Genomic DNA, 22,206 nt, shown 5'->3' on the forward strand with positions numbered 1-22,206 from the left:
GTGCCCAAGCTGTTGACTTGTAAAATAGATCATGGAATCTACATGTTGATTATTTCTCCACATACTGAATGGGGGGGCATTGGGGGACAGGCAGGCCTGTGTAGGACAAGGCACTGCAGAGAGCTGGGAGCAGGGTCTGGTCAGGGAGGCCACAGTGGTTATCTGTAGCCTACATCTTCCTCCCTTTCTTGAAAGTTACCAACGTCAGATACTAAAGGATCTTCCAGTAGGGGCAATCTTTGGAACCCAAGGTTGAATGAGGCCAGAAGTGACTGACTACCTGTTGCATAAAAGACTAAATGGAAGCGCGAGACTGTATGACAGCTATAGTCATCTCTGGACTGCCTTCTGTTTAGTGCTTGGATGAATACAACCCACTTTCTCACTCAGAAGCTTTGGCATTGCCAGACACAGCATAGTAAACCTTTCACCCCAATATCCCTGACAAGGGGTGACTGGCTCTTGTCCTCGTTTTCCTGTCTGGCCTTCAGCCTTCTTATGTGTCTACCCTGCCCAGAAACTTCTGGGAGCCTCAGAAAAGTTTATTCAACGCAATCAATTTTAATGAACTGTTAGTTGGCACTCACCATGTCTACCAGGAACCAATAAAACCCCAATCTATGCTAGACTCTTTCAAGTACCATTACACATTTCTTCTTACTGACTGGTGCAATTCTGATAGTGTTTCTTCCCCCAGAACAAACGTAGGCCCTTAGTAGATGAAAAAAACTGGGAATTCCCACCAGTCTTGTTTACTGGGCCAGGCTTATCTGCACAACTCCTTTTACCATTAGGGTTGGTTTTTACCCAGAATGCTCTCTAGCCATTCATGCAAATACATTTCTGAGCCTGCCTCAACTGTGATGGAGTCAGTTTGGGATCCAGCCAGGATAAATTCCCCTCTCTCGCCCCCCCACCCCATAATAATAATTTCACTGCGAGATGGATTGAATCTGAGGGGCTTTGAGGCTATTGGTTGGGGATAAGCTACCCTTCCACTTAGCATGCCTGTCTTCCCCATTGGTCATCGCTGTAGTAAACTTTGAGGACATGGTTATGTGCAGACTTGATTATTAGTGGCAGACTTGACTTTAAGTAGCTTTAAAAATGGCAGGCCCTTGAATCATTATGAGCCTGATGACATGACCTAAGATTTACAGCTCTGTTTTGATTTCTGTGAAGGGGAAATGCCCTGTTCTAAGCTACTTGTCAATTAAGGATGTTGCAGAAGTCTCAAAAGGCCAGTGCTGAATCATGTTTGATGCCTGTGACTGTGATGTCACTCCTGTCATCTCCTCATTGTTGAGGACCACCTGTAAGGTTATTCAGCCTGTAAGGGGCACAGGGAACTGACTTCAGGTATGTGAAAAGGCCTAGCTGTCTCCCAAGGGAGCCAATAGGAGGACTGTATGACTACGATGGAGAACAGAAGGAGCTCCCCAGGCCCAGCCTCCTTTTGGGAGGCTTTCTGAGAGGATCTGAGCCCTCATCAGACTCAGTCTGGCCTCACGGGGCCGCACCTGTTTCCTCCTCTCTCTCTCTGAGCCCTGCCTACGTGATGGGCACTCATGTGCTCAGCACTCTGGCATCTGAAGTGATGCAGAGCAGTGTTGTCCTGCTCATTCCCTGGGACAAAGCACAGCAGGTTGGTGGCTGAGATGTGAACATGCATGACTCACTGGCAGCGTGAGCATGCCTCACTTCCCTGGCCGCTGCCCTGCTTGCTTGCTTGTTCTGCCTGAGGCTCTGCAAGGCTGGGGAGAAGGCAGTCAGCGGCTTATGAAGGGGAAGAAGGACTTGATTAGCAGTCTGGGGACCTGGGCTCCAGACCTGGATCTGCCGCTATCAGCTGCTTGAACTTGGGAAAGCCACACCCCCCTGTGGGTTTCAGTTTTCCCCCATCTCTAAAATGACTGGAGTTTTGGAGCTCTTTGCTCTTCCATATGTCATAGACCCCAGCAGCAGCAGCAGCAGTAGCAGCAGCAGCAGCAGCAGCAGCAGCAGCAGCAGCATCTGGGAGCTCATTAAAAAGGCACTCTCAAACCCTCAGCTCCAAATCCTTCAACAAGATCCCCAGGCAATTTGCATACCGTTGGAGGACTGCAGCTCCATGATCTCTAAGATTGCTTTTCTCTTCCTTCCTGTCCTCTAATTCTGTACCCTATGGAGTTTCGGAGTATAGTCCCTGCAGATGCGCAGTGGTGGCCCGAGAGATTTGCCCATGGAGGAATTTCCCTCCAATTTCCAAATGTGCTGTCTAGGGTGTGCCTTCTCAGTTCCAGCTCTTAAAGGTAGCTCTGGGGTGGTTGAAGATAAATTCCACGAGTTCCTTCTCTGTGAACCTCTCTTTTCTTCCTGGGGCTAATTGAAGGGTTTGCAAGTAATCAGCAATTTAATTCACCTCCCCATCCTATAATCGCAGGTTTATTCAAGTCTCATTCTCCAAAGCAGTGATTACGTACATGCTGCATCCTGCAAGATCGCGTCCTGTAGTTTGGGAGACAATTCAGAGGGTCAAACAAACGGCCTGTGTGGAGAACCACTGTGTATGTATCTCACTGCCTTGAACTTGCACACTGACACATCAAAGAGTGAGAGAGAGAGGAGGATTTAAATAGGGTGGGAAATCCCCTGGCGTGAGTCATCCTGAGGTGGGATCAGCTGCTGCTTAGCCAATCTCAGCTCTTTCAGCCTCTCCTAGATGTGAACATATGCTGTGAGCTGAGTGTGATCTTAGTTTTTTTCAAGATGGGCCTATTTTGAACAGTGTGGCTGCTGTTAAGTGGAAGTCAAGAACTGCATTTGGTTTCCAGACAAACAGAAGACAGTTCCATTTCTATAATTAAAAATAATAATAATAATAAAAAAAACAAAAGAAAATCCCAACTGTGTTTGTCTCAAGAAGTCATCAGGTCTCCAGCATAGTGTGTTCCTAAGGACAGAATGATTTTGATTCACTGCAACTTTTCCTTCTGTGCTAATTTCAGAAACCTGTGTAAGAGCAGGTGGCCACTCAGGGTGTGTAGTCAGCTTAGACACACAAAGAAAGTTCCAGCTGGGAAGATCAATAGAATTACAAGTCAAGATGTTTGGTGGGACCTGATGTTGTAATTCCAGCTACTTGGGAGCCTGAGAAAGGAGGATCCCGAAGTTCGAGGCCAGCCTAGGCACTCTCTTCAAAATAACTAATAAAAAGGGATTGGGATGTAGCTCAGTGGTAAATGACCACCTGGTTCAATCCTCAGTGTAGGGAAAAAAAAAAAAAAAGTTCAAGGAGGAGAACCTTTTTTTTTCAGTGCTTTAACTAGAATGTTCTTTTATGACATCTTTTCAGGTTTCTGAGTTAGCCTCATTCTGAAAAGCCAAGCAGGTGGCTGAACACAGAGATATTGAAAGAGTCTATGGTGTTGGGATAGCCCGCGTTATTTTTCTATCACTCTTGTACTGTGTTTCCTCCTGGGGGCACTTGCACTCAATGCAGAGTTCCAGGACTTGTGCTAAGGCAGATTAAGCCAACTGGGATATTTGATGCCCTAAAACGGGGGGTTTGAGCATTTTCACAAAATCATGCAGACTCAGAATTGTGTTATGGCAAATTGAAAATACAAGTGCAAATCTTCTTTATTTATACCATAATATATATGAGACAGCTTAAAGGAAACACATACAAAAAAAAATGAATACACATTTTGGGTGTAATATAAATAAAAAGTACAAAATCAGACCAGGGAAAATATAAATTAGTGGCGCAGGTCAAGCCTGAGTGACAAAGCAGAGCACAAAAAAAGTCAGATCGGCCTAGGAATGTCGGCCCTCCCAGTTGCTGTCATTGGACTGTTCTTGCCCATGTGCCATGTGAGCTAAAAATAAAGTCTGGCCCTTAAGTCATGAAATGAATGATATGGGGACAGCACAGCAGAGGCCAAGCTTGCTTGTCAGAAAAATGCTTGCAGGGTTTTAGGGGACTAAAGGCTCAATGTGAGCAATTCCTATGGCTTAGCTGTACAAATGGGTGGGGCTGCGTTAGCGGTACACAGCAGGCCCCGCTGAGGAGGAGAGAGTCTCTGGCACACAGCACTGGCTGTGCCTTTGAATTTGCAACCGTCATATTGGGATATGCTGCTGGGGGGGATGTGTGGATGGTGTGGATGAGGTGGAGACTTCCGAGGGCTTGCAGAGTCTATCCAGAGTCCCAGAGAAGTAGCAGCCATACTATGGGAAAGTGCACTCACAGGTGACCCCTCTGGATTTTTGGGTTTTGGTTCCAATTGTCAGTTTTAAGGGCATTGACCAGAGAGGAGCAGCAGAAGATGGGACGTTGCTTTTGGCATCTAAGCCCACAGCTGGGTTGCTGCCACAAAGACCCCACTAGGAGAACTGCCTGGCTTCTCAGGCCCTCCATAAACAGTTTGGGCAGTGACAGTGATGTGGGGGCAGGAGTGCTGGGCTCTGACACTCACAGTCTGTCACACGCACTGTTGCCTTGACATTTCAGCCTCTGGTTCTTCTTGGACACCCTGAAAGGATGTGCCACAAAGAGAGAGCATCTTGATTGGATTCTTCTCTATCAGATGGGACCTGTGTTGAATAAATGAAGACAAACGGATCAGCTGAGACTCAATTTACATCGTCTCATGCCTGGATGCGGTGAAACGAGGGTAGTTCTTAGAGTCGACCAGACTTCAGTTTGGATACTAGAGCTAATCTTCCATAGACCTGCAAGCAATTTAAGACCTTACCTGTGGAGTGGGGGTTTGAATCCCTTACTCAGAGAGTTGTAAGCAAATCAACGAGACCATGAAAATAAATGACTGGCCTAATACATACTGAGGTGCTCATCAAATCTTTGCACCACTCCCCACTCTTTCCTGAAGGCAGAGCTAATCCCTCTCTCTGAGCTCTGCATTTCAACCCCTATTCCCACCTTGGACATGATCAGAGATCTGTCCTCGGTCATCATTTCAACATCCTCTTTTCCTCCTTCCTCTCCTTCATTTACTTTCCTGCTCATTTTTCTATATTCCTTTCTTTAAAAAAAAAAAAAAAAAATCTTGGGGCTGGGGATGTGGCTCAAGCGGTAGCGTGCTCGCCTGGCATGCGCAGGGTGCTGGGTTCGAGCCTCAGCACCACATAAAAATAAAATAAAGATGTTGTGTCCACCGAAAACTAAATATATATATATAAATTCAAAAAAACAAGCAATCGCCCTGGCTTCTTCATTTCCTCACCAAATACTTTAAAGACTATTCTGTACTCGCTTCCTGCACATCTCAACAGCCACTTCACCCAGCAGCACCGGTCGGATCTTTTTCCATTTACAGATAAGGGCTCATTGCCAAGGCTGATCACCTTTCCTCAGGCTTCACCCGAGAGAGTGAGAGCTCTGACGCATCTGATGGTCATTTTCCCCACTCTTGGTAATATGTCCTTCTTTGTCCTCTCTACCACCTTCCCAGTATTGTCTTACTGTTCCTGGAAATTTTCATTTGAGCTCCCAGATCTGCCCTCCTTCTCTCCTCCCCCCCAAGCGCAGGCCTGCTCCCAGGTTCTGACCTTGCTTTCTGTGAGAAGCATCCACGGCGAGGCCTGTAAAGGGTCACATGGTCAACGTTATAGGTTTTACAGGCTCTATGGTCTCTGTGGCGAGGATCCCACCCTGCCAATATAGCATAAAGCAGCCGTGGACAATCCGTAAATCAATGAACTGGATGGAAGCTACCAGAACTTTACTTGCAAAAAATAGGAGGTGGGACAGATTTGACCACGGGCCATAGTCTGCCAGTTCCCAGTCTAGTGGAAAGAAGATGAGTGAGCAACGGATACATAGGTTTCACAGTCGGGCTCCATCATGTTGGTCAAATGACCTAAACTCTATGCTCCTTTTTATCCTTATTTGTAAAGGGGGAATAATGATGGTGATGATGGTGATGGTGATGAAGGTAGTGTTGATGGTGGTGATGGTGGTAGTGATGGTGGTGATGGTGATGCTGGTGATGCTGGTGATGGTGGTGATGGTGGTGATGGTAATGATGATGATACCTTCCCCAGGGCATTATTGATAGTGGGAACTGGGATAACGTGTAGTGGCCTTGGGCCAGGTTCAGTGAATCTTATTGTTCTCTTTCTGCTCCCTTTCTTCCTCTCCTTGCTCTTCCAATCCCTGTATTCTTCCTTATTCCTTCTGTCTCCTTGCCCTCTTCAATCTCATCTGCAGTCCTATCTCCAACCCTACCTCCAACTCCATGTCTGATCTCTCCTCTGAGCTAAAAAGTCTGCACATCCAATGCCAACTGGGTAGTTCTGCTCATGGGCACCATTTGCATCTCAAACTCAACTGCACCATCTTAACCAAACATGCCTTCTCCTGACCTTTCTTTTTCCATGGACAGAATGCTTTCTGAGGTCTTTGGTCCCACCTCCCCACTTGAGGACACAGGGACCGGCCCACTCCCCCAGCCTGTTTCTGCCTTCCCCCAGTCCTCTCCTGGCCATCGTTGCAGCTGGAGCCCATAATATCCATCATCTGGCTCTCTGAATGTTCCCCCATCTCAGAGTTTCTCCTCCTTAACCCCTTCTGCCAAGCACTTCCTCTAGCACAGCAGAGGCATGCCATTCTCCCATCTATAGAGGCAATACTATGTCATGCAATACTCCGCCATCCTGGCTAAGTGTCAGAACCTTTGCCTGGCCTTCCCAGTCCTGCCTGGTCAGCAGTGAAGATCCCAAGCCCAAGTCCAATGCATCTGCTGAGCCTTTCTTAGACTCTCTAGTTCTTTGATCTCTGCAGACTTTCTCTTGCCTGGACAACCTCCCCCCGGGGGTCTCCACCTGCCACACTCTCTTCAGGCCAGCATCTGAAACCACTGTAGCCAGACATGCCACCCACCTCCCCACCCAGCTTCCAGCCAGGAGGCTAAGCGTGTCATCCTAGATTTCAGAGCCCCCTGCAGGGCTGTGTTTATCTCCTGGAATGAATTTCCCCATGCTTCACTTTTGTGAAGCATTGAGAGCCTGAATTATCTCCTCCTTTAGATTCAAAATCCCTGGAGAGATTTGAAAACAGTAGGTCAATCCACACAGTGTCTGTCCAGCGTGTGGGCTTGCTGAGCGGGTGCAGGGGCGCTTTTACTCAGCTCACCTTTGAGCAGACTTGGCAGCAACCTGGCCTCCTCCATGGGCTGAGAGGAGAGTCTGCCTCTTGAAAAAGTCAACTGTGGAGGAACAAGTTTCACTTTCTGGCACTAGGGGCTGTGCTTCTAGCATGCACTCTGGCTTCAATTGGTTGATAGAGGGTGTGCTTGTTCCTTTGAGTGTGTGTTTCTGGGTGTGTGTTTGTGTGGCAGGTGTGAGAGGATGTGAGTGTGCATGCAGGGTGGCTGTGGGTGTGGAGGATATATGATTGCGTTTGTATGAGCGGGTGGAGGGGGACGTGTTGGTGTGTGCAAGAACATGTGCCTGCAGTTGGGAGGAATGCGTGTGTGTGTGCATAAGGTGTTTATGTGTTTGCAAAGTGAAGGAGGAGATGTGTGTGTGTGTGTGTGTGTGTGTGTGTGTGTGTGTTGTTGATTGTGTGGGATGTGCGCCTATAGGGGCAATAGAAGAGATAGGTGTGTATATAGGGTGCATGTTTGTGGGGGTACATACTTTTGGATGCTGTGTTATAAAATGACAAAAGAGTCCTCACACGATTTTGCCTGGGCACTTATCTTTATCTAGGAGAAGTAGAAAATGGAGCCGACAGTTCTGAATACAGAGAGACTGAATGATAAAAATCAAAGGGCAGAGTGTCTCGCTTGGTACACAGTGAACTATAAAACACGAACCCTTCATCCAGAAACTTATGGGGCACCCTTTGAGGTTTAGTGGGTGAGCTGTTCTCTTGTCCCTGGAGAACTTGCAAAGTTACAAGCCAGGCCCCTGCTCTATCCCATACCTGATCAGGAAGAGGACCTTTATTTTTCTCTCTAGGAGCAGGCCCTATCAACATCATCTGGAGGAACAGTGGCACTGGGCTTTGAATTCAGGAGTCCACATGCTTCCCTTTTACCCCACTCTGAGAATCAGAGAACTGGCAAGGCCAGTTATGATCTACCTATTAATCATGAATATGGTTAGTGATTATATCCAGGCCAAAGGTCAGAGAATGTAAGAGACCTGAGACTGTTTGTTTGGGGAAATAGTTTTTTGACATCAGCTGTTTTTGTTTGCATGAAGTCTTGCATGCAAGTTCAATGGGTAAAACGACCCAAGAACCCAGCCATTCTGGGTGAAATTCACTGTGTGGTGTGGTGTGGTGTGGGTGGGGCAGCTGGGTTCCTGCTCTCTCACCCTATCCTTCAATCCCCTCCCAATGGGGGTGTCTGGGCAGCACAGTTTAAAAATCTCCGTCCCATGAAGATAGATCTCTCATTGTAAAGGGAAGTAAAATGACTGCCCAAAGTCCCAGCGTGTGGAGGGTGTGCAGTTCCATAAGTGAGCAGCCTGCTGAATACCAGTCCCAGCCCACCCTAACCCATCCCTCTGGGCCAGTCCTAAGACAATGCAGGCAATGGAAGGAAAGGGGGAGGCTAGATGGGGGGGGAGCTGACTGACTCTGAGGGTCTCCTGGATGCGGAGTTTGGGGACGGAAAAGGTGAAAGTGCTATTTGCATGACTACTCGATGCATTACGCAATGGACCTTCCAATTTCCGAAGACCCACTGAGCATGTGCAAAAACCTGGCATTCTGGGGCTGCATCCACTCTCCTACCTTCCTAAAAAATGTGAACACCATACACCGCCCTAGGAATTGATCCGAGTGCTCCAGGGGTGTGTACCTCAGTGACAGGGCTCACCCTTTGGACTGTGCCCAGTTTCCTGCATTGGGATCGAGGCTTAATGGACTACCCTTTGCTTTACTCAGCCATCACTTGCGTGGTGTTGAACAGATTCTAATCCACTCAATCTGAGCAACATCTGTATGCGGGAGAGTTATTATTAATTGCACCATCTCTGTCTTATAGACTCGGAAACCGGGGCTTGGAGAGGTGAAGTAACTTGCTCCAAGTCGCACAGCCAGGAAGGGGCGAAACTAGACCCCCAAACCAGATAGTCTGGAACTTGGCCCATAGTCCTCACCTCTGGGCTGTGGAACTTCCTTTGGATGTAGGAAGAATGTGTGTGGCAAAGGGCCTCACACTGAGCTTGTGCCTTGGTTTCCAGAAATGGTAATACTAACTATCGTTGCTCTCTGCCCTGTGGCCAGCTGATCTTTTGGGAACGCAGATCCAGTTATGTCCAGCCCCAACCCTTGCTTTCATCCCTTCAGTGGCTTTTTATTATCCTTAAAGTCATGATCAACATCCTCAACGGGGCTTTCAAGGCCCTGCCAGGCCTGGCCTCTGCCTACTCAGGGCCGTAACCCTCTCTCGCGCTTGCCCTCTGTCCTTCTGTTTACCTACTCTCTTTTATTTCCTGCTCCTCCAGGACCTAGGCCTAAGTCATCTCCTCTCCTTGAATGATTTTCCAATCGACTCCTACTTTGGGTTTGGGATTCAGCCTCATATCACCTCCTGCAGGAAGCCCTCTGTGACTCTACCCAGCTGGATTGGTTTCTCTGTTGGAGGTTCTCGTGCGTGGCATGATGCTCTTCCCCTTCCTGGTCCTCACCTGACTTTGTTATTGTACTCCTGTTAGTGTGACTCTCTGGCTAATGTCTGTCTTTCTCACTGGACAAGCAGATTTCCTGAGAATAGAACCCTCCTGAGTCTTATTCTTCACAGCATCCCCCAATGCCTCATCCATTCCCAACGAACCATCAAAAAAACCTTGGTTGGGGGGCGGGGTCTCCTTCCTTAGAATTTCCATAATGCAAAATGCGAGCTGACCTCACCCACCATTACCCCACTTGAGGGACAACGAAGTATTCCACATTAGGAGTCTGGGTCAGTTTACTTACCCCAGACTACACGTTTAGTAACAACACAGGACGTCCGGGAGAGCCACACCATTGGCAAAGGGTCTTTTCCTGCCTTACCTCTTTTGGGTTCTCTTAACGAAGGTGAGGAAGAGCATCCTCATTTTACAGTTAGGAACAATGAGGCTCAGAGTGCAGTGCCACCTGTCCAAGGTCACCCAGCTAAGAAGTGCGGAAGCTCAGAGAGAGCCCTTGGTATTCGAATATCTCATCATCTGTATCCTCTACCAGTTTACTCCACGGAGGCCAAGTACGAGACTCCCTCAATTTGCTGGTTTTTTTTCTTTTTTTCCCCTAAGTTCTGGGGGTTAGATATAATCTTGTATAAGAGATAACATCCATTATTTCCTTCTTTCAACTCAGCAATAACCTTTGCCCCTACATCTCCTAATCAAAAGGGAGTGCCCAACTGTACCTGAATGCAGGTTCCACGGCACCTGGGGAGGTGGGGGGGTATGGTGAGATCGACTCACCCAGGGCTCTCCGGTTTCTATGCCCTGGGTGAAAGCTGCCTATTTTGAATCAGAATCGGAAGGGCCAGACCGGCATGGTCTCCTGGGCTCTATCTCCATGCGAAAAATCTCATCCGTAGCTGCCTCTCTGATTTCATGCTCTCCACCGAGCTCCCTGCCTGGCTGTGACATACAGCTCAGTTGAGGAATTCCTTGACGCTATGGTCTGTTGATTTCTGGTGTGTTGTGGCTGGTCTGGGCACATATGTCACCTGCATGGGGTATATATGTGGGATGGGGACACTGCTAAGGAAGGAGCAGGTGTCACGTGCACTTGGAGGCAGGTCCCGACCCCCTCTGGGGTGTCCCATGGGGGCAGGTGCAGGGAGGAAGAAAGTGAGAAGGGCCATTCTGGGTGGTTCTGCTCTGCTTCCTCCCACACAGCCCGGTTCACACCCGCTCTGTGCATGTAAGGGCGTAAGCAGCCATTCCGGAACTTTCCATCCTCTCCTAGTGCTGGAGGCTTTTTTTCCTACAAAGGATTCTCCTCTCAAGTTCCAAGCTGAAGGGAAAACTCCTACTTCTACACATCAGGTCGGGATCCTTTGTGGGATATCAGAGGTGGAAGGGGCCATTGAGGGCCTCTTTCCAGACTCTTGCAGGAAAACAATCCCTGGAGGAGAAAAACCCCTGCTCCCCATTCTGCCGGCTAGTTCACCCCAGCACGGCCGTGGGCCCACGTTTACAGTCGGGGTACATGGCCCAGCTGTTTGTCTACTTAGTCCTGGCCTGTCCCTGCTCGTCTGAGTCTCCCTGACCACCCTGCCAGGCAGGTCTTGCATGCACTCACCTGGTCCCGGTGGAGGGCTGCCTGCTGGGTGGGAGCTGTTAACACATCACCGCCTGATGGCCCCAGGTTGACAGCTTCATGTGGCACCTGCATCCCTCCTCCTCTGCCTCGGCCAAACTACAAGTCTAGCTTCTCCAGAGGCACCTCGATGTTGAAGGAATACCAAGCGATCCAGAACAGCAGGCTGAGAGCCAGGATCAGGGCCCCCGTGTAGACTAAGAAGTCCCAGTAGTTCAGCGTGGCAAAGATCCCCAGCAGCAAAACCACCAGGCCCACAGCGTCGCTCAGGAGGGCGATGACCAGGAAGAACACACAGCGCCCGGGATGGCATCTCCCACAGGGCCTGCCCAGGAGCATTGCCCGGGGAGGAGCAGGAGGAGTCCAGCTATACTCCCTGGGGTGATTTGCATGGGAGGGTGGCAGCCCTGCCTGCCGCTGCTGCTGCCTTCTCTCCCTCTGGGCGGGAGCAAATGAGTGAGCCGGCTTTGGCTGCGTCTTGGAGCCACAAGGAAGTACACGTGGGTCCACCTTTATGAGTCTGGCAGCCAGTGGGACAGGATATTTCTTAACCGTTTCATGGTTCAGGAATGATGCCAACCCTGAACAGTCTGACATCACTGTTCACTGGGCTGGTCATCACTGGGACCAATCAGGTGACATGGCAGAGGCATCCAGTGCCTTGGATGGATTTGCAAGTTCAGGGGTCCTGCAGCCACGGAGGAGGGAATGTCCCGTGGTTTGTTCTCTGATGTGGAAGCCAGAGAGCCTTTGAATGTCCTGTTTCTGAGACTCAGTGGCTTCATCTGATGTGATAGAGTGGAGTCTTTTTCTGTCTGTGCCTTCTGCCCTCCTCTTAGGGAAAGGAGGACCTTCATCTCTATGCCCTCGAAGATATCATGAGCAGCCCCGAAGGGTGATATGCAAAACGAAGAGATCTTATCACTGCTGTCACTCACAGGTGTGCAGAGTGACCATCACATGACCAAGATGCATGGCAGCTCTTGGCCCCTGTGGCTTTGCTACACAGATGGACACCTCTCTGTCCCTGATTCAGACCAGGGACTCAAACAAGGTGACTAAGATTTCTGGGCCCCAGTTTCTCCAGATAAGTGAAGGAAATAATTTCTACTGTGTCTAGTCTGGGGATCAACAAGTTTTGCACTCAAATTTATGTATAGTGGAAAATTCTTTAGTCATCCTGGTTGAGCGATATACCCTTGACTTTTTTTTTTTTTTTTCTCTTTAAACTGGGGATTGAATCCAGGGGCACTTTACCACTGAGATACATCTCTAGTGCTTTTTATTTTTTGATTTTAACCAGGGTCCCTCCAAATTGCTGAGGCTGGCCTCAAAATTTCGATCCTCCTGCTTCAGCCTCCCCCTCTGCCCTGCCTGCCTCTTCAGGCCAGCCACACTCAACTCAGATGCAGAACATCCCAGGAAATGTTGGGGTTTGGGGTCTCCTCAAATGTTTTAGGGCTAGCCTTGTCCCTCGGTATCCAGGGAGTGATTGGTTTCAGGATCCTTATGGATATCAAACTCCATAAAACACTCAAGAACCTTATAATAAATGGCATCGTGTTGGCATAAAATCTAAGCACCCTCTCCTGTTTACTTGATTCCCTCTTTTTTTCTTCTCACCCTCCCTTCCTTCCTCCCTCCCTCTCCCTTTCTCTTCTTTCTCTTGCAGTACCCAGGTTTGAACCTAGGGGGCGCTCTGCCACAGAGCTACGTCACAGAACTTTTTTTATTCTTATATTTTTGAGACAGGGTCTGGCTATATTCCCCAAGTGGGTCTCAAACACCTGCAATCCTTCTGCTTTAGCCTCCCAAGTCACTGGAATTACACCTCCTGTAGGCTTTAAATCACCCCTAGATTACTCATGCTACCTAATACAACGTAAATGCCATGTAAATAGTTATTACACCGTATTGTTTAGGGAATTATGACCAGAAAAACATCTGCACCTGTTCCCAACAGATGTAGTGTTACTTGTAATCCACAGTTTTAGAGGATCCAACTGTACTATTCTTTCTCTTTCTCTCTCTCACACACACCCACCCATACACATTTCCAGCCGAAAAACTATGACAGATTCACAAGCCCAAGGACCAAAATGGAAATCACTTACTACCTCATTATTCAAAGCCCATTAGCATCATTCCTTGGTATTCCTCCTCCAGGACCAGAAATCTCTGTTTCCTTTGTTACAGAAGCGGGCTGCTTTGTATTCTTGCTCATTGGTAACCTGTGGCCATTCTTGCATGTCATTAACCAAGGCTCCAAGCACGCTGGCCAGGCGGTGAGCAGCCTCCCGTCCTGCCCTGTAGCTTTCTTGCTCCCGCTTCTTGCAGTGATCTGCCCTGTGTGTCCAGGCAGTCTAATATTTGAATAGCTGGAAGAGAACAACTGGGACATTTGATGAAAAGCTAGATGTGTGAACTGGAGCCCTGGCTTGGAACAGGCTGGAAAGAGGAAGTGGGAGAGGAGACTCTGTAGGAAGAGGCACCCGATGTGTGGGAATGGAAAGCACCTGGGGTGGAGGTCGGCCTAGACCAGGGCAGCTCATCAGCAAGAACACATTCATCTGACCTGGCGAGGAGTGGCTTGCTGGGCTCCTTTCAGCAAGGACACCAACGCCCTCTTTCCACTGCGATCCTCTAGGACTCGCCAAGACTATAAGGATCCACTGTTGGAGATAGCTCTGTTGCTTTCCCAGGCCTGCTGTGACAAAGTACCTTGAATTTGGTGGCTTGCACAACAGATGCGTTGGACCACAGTTCTGGAGGCTGGAAGTCAGATCAAGGTGCCGTCGGCAGGGTTGGTTCCTCTCTGGGCTTTGAGATAGAAGTTGTTCCCACCCTCTCCTTAGCTGCTGGTGCTTCTCTCTAGCAATCCTTGGCTTGAAGAAGCCTTACCCTGAACCTGTCTTCAGCTTTACCTGGTGCTCTCCCTGGGCCCGTAGCTGCGTCTGAACTTCCCTCTTTTATACAGGCACTGGCCATATTGAACTAGGAGCTTACCAACCTTACCAGAGCCCTACCACCCAGGAGGTGACTGAGCCTTGGACATTTGCAGAGTCAGGTCTGGGAACTGGGACTCTGGGTCAAGTGAATGCCTGACGGGCTCAACCCTGTCTCAATTTCAGCCTGCTTTTTTAGGATCAGAAAAGGATTGCTAGGATGCTTTTTATGACCTCCTCTAAACGAATCGAATCTGTGCAGGCTCCATTTCCAAAGATGATCACTCTCTGAAAAACTGGGGGTTCGGACTTCAACATGTGGATTTAGGGTACATAATTCAACCTTTAACCTAATTAAAGTAACTGGCAGACTTGTTCATTTGTTTGCTTGGACCCTCTTTGATTTCTAGCTGTGGTATAGCTAGAACATTTAAAACCTCACACTGAGCCTTCCGAGATATGCTTAAGTGAAAAGTCAGACCCACCATGCCACCAGGTACCAGGAAGGATGCTTCAGCCCTTGGGACACTGAGATTCCACTGGTTGCTTTTGCAGCATCGGGAGAGAGGCCAAGAAGGCAGGTCTTGCTCTGCCCACTGTCTGACGGGCTGTCCCTCCCATCACCAAACCCAGGAGCTCATCTTCCACGAGTGGATAACCCTGAGTGACCCCCTACACACGTAGAAGCTTGAACTGAAGTGGGATTCAAATGACACAGATATTACAGAGTGCCTACTATGTGTTGAGCAGCAGAGAACAAGATAAAATACAGAATCCAATACCACAGAGCTAATGCTCGAATGGGGGAAGACCCAACTACAATGCATAACTATAAAGCTCTAATAAAAAAATAAAGATTTAAATCATACATGAATGATGCAGTTTCAGGGGGCGATAAATGCAGTGGAAAAAGAAAAACAAACAAACAAACAAACAAAAAACCAGGGAAATAAGAGAGAGCAGGCATCTGTTATGCTGCCCTGAAAATTTGCTTTCTGAACCACGAACATGGTGTGTCGGGTGCAGCTGGACCCCCGCCCCTGGCCTCTGACCCAGGTTTGGTCACTGTCCCTCTGCTGTTGAGGGTTCCTCTGGCTGTTGGGGCTGCCGCCACCCCTGTGGCTCAGAGAAGTTTGTCCTGCTGTTGCCTCACAGCTCTGCCTCTCGTTGGCAATCGATCCCTTCCTTGTCCCTCCCTTGGCAAAGTCATCGTCATCTGTCCTCTCCCTGTGATGTCACAGGATGACAACCTCTCCATGACCCAGCTCTTAAAAAGCAGGCTGAAGTTGAGACAGGGTTGAGCCCGTCAGGCATTCAGCTGACCCAGAGTCACAGTTCCCAGAGCTGACTCTGCAAATGACCAAGGCTCAGTCACCTCCTGGGTGGGCAGGGCTCAGATACTGGGTGGAGGTAGCCATGCCGTCCTGTCTGATAGGCCCTTCTGCCTTTCCCCGGTGCAGAGCTTAGTAGAGCGCTACTCACGGACGGTGTGACTTTGCACAAGTTACTTACCCTTTCTGTGCCTCAGTTTCCTCATTGTGAAGGAAATCCCTTATTTTGTAGAGTTCTCGTGGAGAGTAAATGAGCTCATAAGTATAAAGTGCTTAGAATCTGTGTACTACAAACTGGGACAAGTAACACTGTTGTCATTGTAATGGGTATCTTTGCATTCTTTCTATCATGATGCTTCTGGAAGGGAAAAACCCAGGTGGAAGGATCTATCCTTGACCTTCTTGAACAATTACTTTCCTCCCCATGGCTTCATATGGCTATAGCTCCTGGCCCCTGGCTTCCCTCCATGCCACCCCGACTAAGTCCGTTAGGATATCCGGAGGCCTCTCTCCATTCTTGGATGGGTACAAATCCCCCATTCTCATGAAATCCTGTTCCCAGACCTCATCTGGTCCTTCAAATCCCTTTCCTCTAAAACAAACTGGCTGTTCACCTTTCTCATCCTCAAATCTCTCTACCTTCCATACTTTAGTAGTGCAGGGGTTATCCACCCCCACGATGTGGCCACAGCTGCAGTCGACTTCTATTATTTATTCTGGAACACTAGTAAATTAATTTTGTAATATTGTCTTATTTTGTTAGTGTTCCATAAAAGTGGTTTTTTTAAAACTTCAATCAATTATTGTCTCTGACAGTAAAAAAAGAAGCAAACTGGTATGACTTAGAATTTAAAGATGTAAATGCTAAAAAAAAAAAAAAAATCAATGTAATTAAACTAGACATGGCTCCTTGAACTTTTTCTGTAGCAGGCCACAGAGTAAACATTTTAGATTCTGTGACCATGCCACTGGTCACTGTTAGAACCATTCCACTTAGCCACTGTAGCCAGAGATGATCTAGAAATGAATGGGTGTGTCTGTGTTCCAATAAAACTTTATAAAATCAAGATTTTATAAAGATTTGGTGACTGTTGAGCTAGACACTGTTGCTTAGGGCAATTGTTGAATCGGGGGGCTTATTCTCTCAAAAGAAGGACCAAGACTTACAGATTTTAGAGGGTGAATAAATGTAATAGCACCCATCAGAGACTTTGTCCTAGAAGTCATTTGAAAGACTGAAAATTGAAAGGCTCATACCTTTTAATGTAAGCCTGCGTACCAGCTGAAATCATGTTCACCATATTCCTGGGGCGATAGAGCCAGAATTTGGAAAATCATTGATCCTTGTCAATGATCTCCAATCAATATTTATTCCTCCCTTTTTTTTTTTTTTAATAGACTGGGACTTAAGATCAGTATTTTAAGAAATATGTTCACTCCTTTCTTAGGAGCTATTTGTTCTTTCTCTGTTAGGCAACTAGGCTGACTTTTGAGAATTCTCCAAAATGAGTTGCCTGGACCTCTGGGATCCCTGCTCAGGGGCCCTCCTTGCTGCTTAGCGAACTTGTTAACCCCTTCCACTCCACACTGGGATGAGCAAAAGCATCTCCCATTACCACTGCCCCTTGCTCATCGTTTCCAGTAGGTGGATGACCCAGTCCCTATTTAGCAGAGAATAATATTTCTATGCATTTGGACTGCACTTTAATGGACAGTGGGCATCTGTCCATGTCTAGCCTCTCCTAGTCCTCCCAGAAGCCCCATTCCTGTCAGAGTGGAGAGCAATGAAGGGATTTCCCTGTGTCCTCCCCCAAGTAACAGCTGCAATTAGAACCTGGTCCTGTTTGCATTAAATACAATCAACTGTCCCTCACAGCCTGTTCGCCTCCCTGTTCTCATGCAGACTCTTTGCCCATCAAAGTCCTTGGGGAATCATGTGACTTCCTTGTTCTTCTTGAATTGAAAACATTTAAAAATAAAAGTGTTAATTTAATTGTGGCAAAATATCTGTAACATGAAATTTACCATCTCAGCTGTTTTCAGTTGTACGGCTGGGTGGCATTATGGACCCTCCTGCTGCCCGACCACCAACACTGCCATCCATCTTCAGAACATTTTCATCTACCCACACTGAAACTCTGGACCCCTCTCCCCAGCCCCTGGCAAACACCATTCTACTTTCTGTCCGTGTGAATTTTATTACTCCTTCCGCAACCAGCTTATTTCACTTAGCACAATATCCTTAAGATTCATCCACGTTGTTAGAGGATGTGTCAGAATTTCCTTCCTTCTTAAGGCTCATTAATATTTCACTTTATGTAAATACCACATCTTGTTCATCCATTCTTCTGTTGATGGACACTTGGGTTGCCTATTGTTGTGAATAATGCTGCTGTAAACACGGATGTATCCACATCTGTCTTTGCTTTCGGTCTTTTCCCCATACATACCCCAAATTGGAATTACTAGATCATATGGTACTTCTGTTTAATTTTTTTTTTTTGAGGAACCTCTTCTGCTTCCCATCCTGGATGCACAATTTTACATTGCCACCAGCAGTGTAGGAGAGTTTCAGTCCCATCACACCTTTACCACAGATTGTTTTTTCTGTTTTCTTTTGAGAATAGTTATCCTAAAGTGAAAAGTGGATTGTTCTTTAATTGGATATTTACTTCTATAACAGCACCTGTTCCATTTATTGGAGTAATTTGTTTGATTCTCGGTCTCCCTCATTAGATGGGCATCTCTTTCAGTTAGGGATTGGCTCTGCTTTCTTGGTAACCCAGCAATGAGTGTTTACTGAGTAGATTCATTTTATAATTCCTGGAAACTCCCAGATGATTGGAAAGGTGGAAACTTTTCCTCCAGATTCCCTCGACTCAACTCAGTGCTACTCCAAGTCCCTCTGTATCTTCCTGCTCCTCCCAGTTTCCAGGGATGTGATCCTCCACGATTATTCCCTCCAGAGGAGAATGCTTCCCTGCCATACCTTAAGGTTTCTTCTAGTGGCGGGGGGGAATGGTGCTCTTCTGAGTCTGCTGCACTTTTAGGTCCCACCCTCTAGCCCACTTGGTTCTATTGGCCATTTCTGCTGCCACTCAGCTCTGAACTCATTGCTGGGAACACAGCAAGAATTGTCAAGAGATACAAATCCTAATGTCCCAGGACCAGGCTGTTTGGCTGGGTTTGGTACTAGAACCTACCTATCTGCTACCAATTTTTTTTTTCTTCTTGAGAGTATTTATCTCGCATAACTGAAACTCCACAATATTTTAACTTACAAAATTCACTTAAAAGGGACTGCATGTGATAAGCGTTCCCGTTTGGGTGTGTGCTTGTGGTGTGAGACAATGTAGAACGTCAGGAGGCGAAGTGGTTGGGTTATGAGAGTTGTAACCTAATCGGTGGATTAGTCCACTGACATGGATTAACTGGGTGGTAATTGTAAGCCGTCAGGGTGTGACTGCAGGAGGTAAGTCTCTAGGAGTGTGCCTTGAGGGTCTATATTTTGTCCTCGATGAGCAGAGCTCTCTCTCTGCTTCCTGGTAAGCCATGTCCTGAGCTGCCTCCACCGGGTCCTTCTGCCATGATGTTCTGCCTCACCTCAGGCCTGGATCTATGGAGTCAGCTGAACTTGGACTAAACCTCTGAAAGCATGAGCCCCCTCAAAATGCCTTTTTCTCCTCTAAATTGTTCTTGTCAATCTTGTGGTCAGGCAACCTAAAACTCACAATGAGATAAAACAAAATCCATTTATATAAAACAAAGAAAGTAGGAGGAACACCCACATGACATGGGTTACCTCACAGCTACAGGACAGACGACAGGGTGCCCAAGACTCACCTCAGGGCAGTTGGAACGGATGGATGTCTCATCACAGTTGCGAAGGACAGGAGGGAGTTGAGGAAGAGAGGTGATGGTGTGTGTGTGTGTGTGTGTGTGTGTGTGTGTGTGTGTGTGTGTGTTAGTCAGCTTTCTGTCATTGGGACCAAAATAGCTTATAAGAACAACTTAAAGGAGAAAAAGTTTATTGGGGGTTCATGGTTTTCGAGGCTCAGTCCATGGTCGGCTGACTCCATTGCTGTGGATGTGAGTAAAGCAGAATCTGGTGGTGGAAGGGCAGGGTGGAGGAGGGGAATGTGAGACGGAAAGGGTGGGGAGAAGATAAACCCTCCCAGAGTACAGTCCCAGTGACCTGTTTCCTCCAGTTAAGTCCCAGCTCCCAATGATCCACTCAGCTATCAGTGGTCTAATCCACAGATGAGATCAGAGCCTTTGTAATCCAATCATTTACCTCTGAGCTTTGCTGCATTGCCTAACACATGAGCTTTTGGGGGACATTTTACATCCAAACCAAACATAGTATCAGTCAACTTTCTGTTACTGTAACAAATACCTGAGGTAATCAGCTTATAAAAAGAAAAGATTTATTTTGGCTCACACTTTTGGAGGTTTCAGTTCTTGACCGGTTTGGGCCTGTTGCCTTTCGGTTGGTGTGAGGCAGCATACCGGGTCGGGGGAGAACAAGCTGCTTACGTATCTCAAGGTGACTGGAAAAGAAGAGGCTGGGGTCCCAACTTCCCCTTTAAGAGCACACCCCAATGACCTAACTTCCTCTCACTAGGCCCCACCTCTTAAAGGCTCTTCCACCTCCTAATAGTACCATGCTTGGGTCTGAGTCTTTAAAACATGAGTCTTTGGGAGACATTCAAGATATAAATTATATAGCAGTTGAGGTCTCCACTCTCATGGATCTCCTCTGCCCTTGCTTTCCTCTTTCCTCTCTTGGAATGTTCTCCCTAAATCTTCACTTGTCTGCCTCCTCCCCTTCATTGAGGTCTAAAGGCAAATGACCCCTCTTCAAGAGAGGTCTCTTGGACCACACGATCAGGCAGTTCCTCTGCCTCCATTCTCTATCCCTTCAGCCTCTTGATAACCCCTAAAACTCTCTAGCACCTTTTTATTTGGTGCCAGGGGTCCTTATTCATGGTCTCTCTGCTTCTACTAGGGAGAAAGTGCTAGAATGCAGGAATTTTGGTGTGTTTTGTTCAACTCCCTCTCCCTGTGACAGCCCAGAATAGCACCAGCGAGGTGCTTAATAGCTATTTGCTGACTTAATGAGTGGAAGAATCCTGTCTTCATGGGCTGCCAGGGAAAAGGCTTCCCAAGCCATCCCATGCCCTTCCCACATCCAGCTCTGTCCCTGGCCCTCCCCCTCCTCCTCCCAGCTGAGCCGACTTGCTTAGTTTTCCAGCAGCCTGTCTGGCCACGTGGGGGCCACACCCAGCGGACACCCACCCCAGCAGGTCTCTTCTCACTGACATGGGTTTTCCCAGGAGCTGGTCTCACTCCCTTTCATGCTATTGTTGTGTTAACCAGAAATGGGGCTGCTCTGGACTTGGTGCCAATGCCAACCAAGTCTGGTTACTAAACCCAGTCCTCAGAGGGAAAGCAGGCCACGCTCTCTCCCCAGGGGGACGGGTGTGGACTGCAGGCACCTTCAATGGGGCCTTTCTTCTCTTCCTGGTGAATGAACACTCATGGCGTGGCTGGCTAGGGTCCCAGGATTATTTATTTACTTGGTGTTCTTACCTGAGCTTTGGGAGATTCTTACATGGATTCTGAGCAAAATTCTAAGGGAACATGTGCTCATGCAAATTCATCTCTGTCTTAAGAGGATCTCCAATAATTACTGTAATACTACTGGTATGAAACCTGCCATTGGTTGCCAAAATATTGCATTTCTTTGTTCAAAATCAGGCATCAATCAGGGTCACACGTAGAAGAATCTATTTATGGCTTTACATGTTCAAGCTCAAATCTGTACTTACCAAGGATTTTGAAATCCTTGCACTGTGGTTTTAGCCTGGAATTCTCTCTTCCTGGGACAAAGATAATAACAATGTCGGCATTTTGTAGAATTCCTACTGTCTTAGACCATTTAGGCTGGTATAACAAAGTTTATTTCTCATAGTACAAATTTGGATGGAAGTCTGAGGTTAAGGTGCAAGCATGGTCAGTTTGGGAGAAGACCCTCTTGCAGTTGGCAGATGGCTGGCTTCTTGTAACCTCACATGGCAGAGAAGGAGAAAGCTCTCTGGGGTCTCTCATAAGGACACTAATCCCTCTCATGAGACAAACTGGCTATCTCTCAAAGGACTCACCTCCTAGTATCATCTTGGGGATTAGATTTCATCTTGTGAAATCTGTGGGTACACAAACCTTCCAACCACAGTACCTGATGTGTGTGTATATTCTGTTGGCACTTTCTCTTACAAGGGCCTATGGGGTAATTACTTTCCTCCTGCATACCTGGAATTCTGAGCTAGAAATGGGAAGTTATGTAATATAGCTGAAAGGGTCAGTTTGGAACCCAGTTCTGTTTAGCACCAAACCTCTCATTTTCCCATGAGAAGAAGAACTGCTTCTTACCAAATAAATGTGTGTGTGTGTTTTTTTTTTCCTCCAAAGCCGAATTTGTTAGATAAGCATGAGCAGTTTGGTAGGAGAAAGTACAGCTTGGAAAAAAAAAAAAAAAAGAAGAAGGATGAAGAGTGAGATTGAGTTGGATAAATGAAGGGAAGAGAGAGGAATGGGGTTGTAGATGAATGGAATATCGCTGAGGGAAGGACAGAGATGGAGTAGAGCAAGGGAA

At 47.4% G+C, this 22,206-nt stretch overlaps 1 protein-coding gene across 1 annotated transcript; it reads right to left on the reverse strand.

Annotated features, from left to right (window-relative positions):
• Nucleotides 1-11,374: 11,374 nt before the first annotated feature.
• Tmem238l (transmembrane protein 238 like) lies at nucleotides 11,375-11,614 on the reverse strand. The gene has a single exon (XM_076871407.1). It carries the CDS (start codon nucleotides 11,612-11,614, stop codon nucleotides 11,375-11,377), a length of 240 nt encoding a protein of 79 aa, XP_076727522.1.
• Between the last annotated feature and the right edge of the window lie 10,592 nt (nucleotides 11,615-22,206).

The sequence above is a fragment of the Callospermophilus lateralis genome, chromosome 11 (assembly GCF_048772815.1).
Source record: "Callospermophilus lateralis isolate mCalLat2 chromosome 11, mCalLat2.hap1, whole genome shotgun sequence".
In the NCBI taxonomy this organism is placed as follows: Eukaryota; Metazoa; Chordata; class Mammalia; order Rodentia; family Sciuridae; genus Callospermophilus; species Callospermophilus lateralis.

What these genes read in the sequence shown, in the direction of transcription:
- Tmem238l (XM_076871407.1), bottom strand. Translation starts at nt 11,614, where the DNA reads ATGCTCCTGGGCAGGCCCTGTGGGAGATGCCATCCCGGGCGCTGTGTG.